The sequence below is a fragment of the Tupaia chinensis genome, unplaced genomic scaffold (assembly GCF_000334495.1).
Source record: "Tupaia chinensis unplaced genomic scaffold, TupChi_1.0 Scaffold145652_1, whole genome shotgun sequence".
In the NCBI taxonomy this organism is placed as follows: domain Eukaryota; kingdom Metazoa; phylum Chordata; class Mammalia; order Scandentia; family Tupaiidae; genus Tupaia; species Tupaia belangeri.
In genome coordinates, this window is record NW_006205509.1 from 2,064,835 (window position 1) to 2,066,602 (window position 1,768).

The 1,768-nt window shown below is 56.3% G+C and overlaps 1 protein-coding gene across 2 annotated transcripts in view; it reads left to right on the forward strand.

Moving 5' to 3' along the window:
* The window catches only part of NCKAP5L (NCK associated protein 5 like), an 18,848-nt gene that overhangs the window by 7,343 nt on the left and 9,737 nt on the right, over positions 1-1,768 (forward strand). The window contains exons 6-7 of one of the 2 annotated variants that reach the window (XM_006168195.3): positions 161-173; positions 557-676. In XM_006168195.3, coding sequence (XP_006168257.1) covers positions 161-173; positions 557-676 — 133 coding nt within the window. Of the gene's footprint in view, positions 1-160; positions 174-199; positions 677-1,768 lie in introns of those variants that run through there. The other variant, XM_006168194.3, reaches the window with a different exon arrangement.

Here is a 1,768-nt window from a genome sequence, read left to right on the forward strand (position 1 = left end):
TTTTTGCTATAGGGCGCGTGTGCTTGCCAGAAAGACAGAGAGAGACAGAGAGACAGAAAGCGAGAAATCATCCCCCAGGGGGTATGGCCACACTGCAATCCCTTCTCCTCTATTCTCCTCTCGGGATCTTGGGCACGCACACACACGCGCCTGGTGTGAGTTTAAGCCACCGGGTCCAGGACTCAAACCGCAGTCGACTACATGGGAGTCCAGTGACATAGCCATTACACTAACTGCTGGTCCCGGTGTGTAGTTTCTTCAGAATCAGGGGATTGGCTCCAGGGATGAGATAGGTGACAAAGAAAATGGAATTTACCTCCCAGCAGAGGTAGTAAAGTTTAGAGAATGCACCATTCCTAGAAGACTTGATAACTGCAAACACTGGCAGACTCAGATCCCTCATGGAAGGAGGTTGCAGAAGGGCGTGCCTAGCAGGGCTCCTGCGGCCTCCAGGCGGGACCCGTGCACGCTGCTGTGAGAAAGAAGATAGTGCTCATCCCCTTCTCCCTCTCCCTGCCCTGGTCTTCTCTTCCTCCACCTCCTCCTGGTGGTGCAGGACCTGCGGGAGGAGTGCATCAAGCTAAAGAAGAGGGTGTTCGACCTGGAACGGCAGAACCAGATGCTGAGCGCCCTGTTTCAGCAGAAACTCCAGCTCACGACAGGCTCCCTCCCTCAGGTAGGCGCGTGTGCCTCTCCTCCCCGCCCCATCACTCTAGTCCTGCCTGCTCTCCTACCAGCATCCTCACTCTTTTCTCACGTGCACCTCTAAAGGAAGGCCATCAGTCATCACCCTCCAACCCGGGGGCCGTGGCCATCCCGGGAAGGCTTGCTTGACCCCACAGATATGCACCTTAGGTGGGTGAAAGCTACCTGGGTCCCCTCAAGCCTGGCTGTCCCCCACCTCCCAGGTGCTCCCTTTCCATCTGGATGGTATCCCTTTGGTTGACAGTGAAGGTTCGCACTTGCTCCTGCTTTGTGTGGGGAGATGGGTGGAGGCTGCACATGAAATTATTTCAAGCTCTCAAGAGGCCCCTTTGACTACAAACACGGTCTCTTCTTGGCCAGAGGCAGGGTGGGGCTGGGTGTAAGGCAGCCCAGGGCTTGGTGTCAGAGAGAGGTCAAGAAAGGAGCTTCCCCTGGGTAACTCACTGTGCACAATAGTTGCACATGCCCACCACTGACACACACGTGTGACGCTGCTCTCTGCTGCTGCCTTGACCCTGCCTTCCCAGGAGAAGCAGGTGGCTACCAGGAGCGACCCCTGGGCTGAGTTAAGATGTCAATTGAGGTTATTCTGTCAGGGTCCCCCGAGGATGGAGAGAGATAGGGAGTAAGAGGATCGAAAGCAGCTCCAGGTGGCTGAGGTAAGCAGTGGGTTGTTTCAGAGGTCAGCCAGCCTTCCCCCTCTTCCACTTTGACAAAAAGAGAAGCACTTCCTGTATGTATGAGTGCATGGACACATGCATGTGTGTATGTACAAGTGTGTACGTATGTGTGTCTCTGATGCAAACCAGGCAGCTTTGGCCCCTAGGCCCTGACGGGGAGCCCCTCTGCTCCCTGGTAAGCCTGATTCCTTACAGAGGAAGCCCCTCGTCACCAGCCTTTCTGGAGGCCCCATCTCACCAGGCCGGTGCAGCAGTGACGAGGTCTCCCTGCCCTATATCTGGCCCTGCTGCAGGGTTTGCCCTGGGTTCCCCAGAGGCCTCACCACACCTGCCAAGCCTACCTCGCCAAACCCTTCTCCCTGACCACCGATAACAGAGGTGTC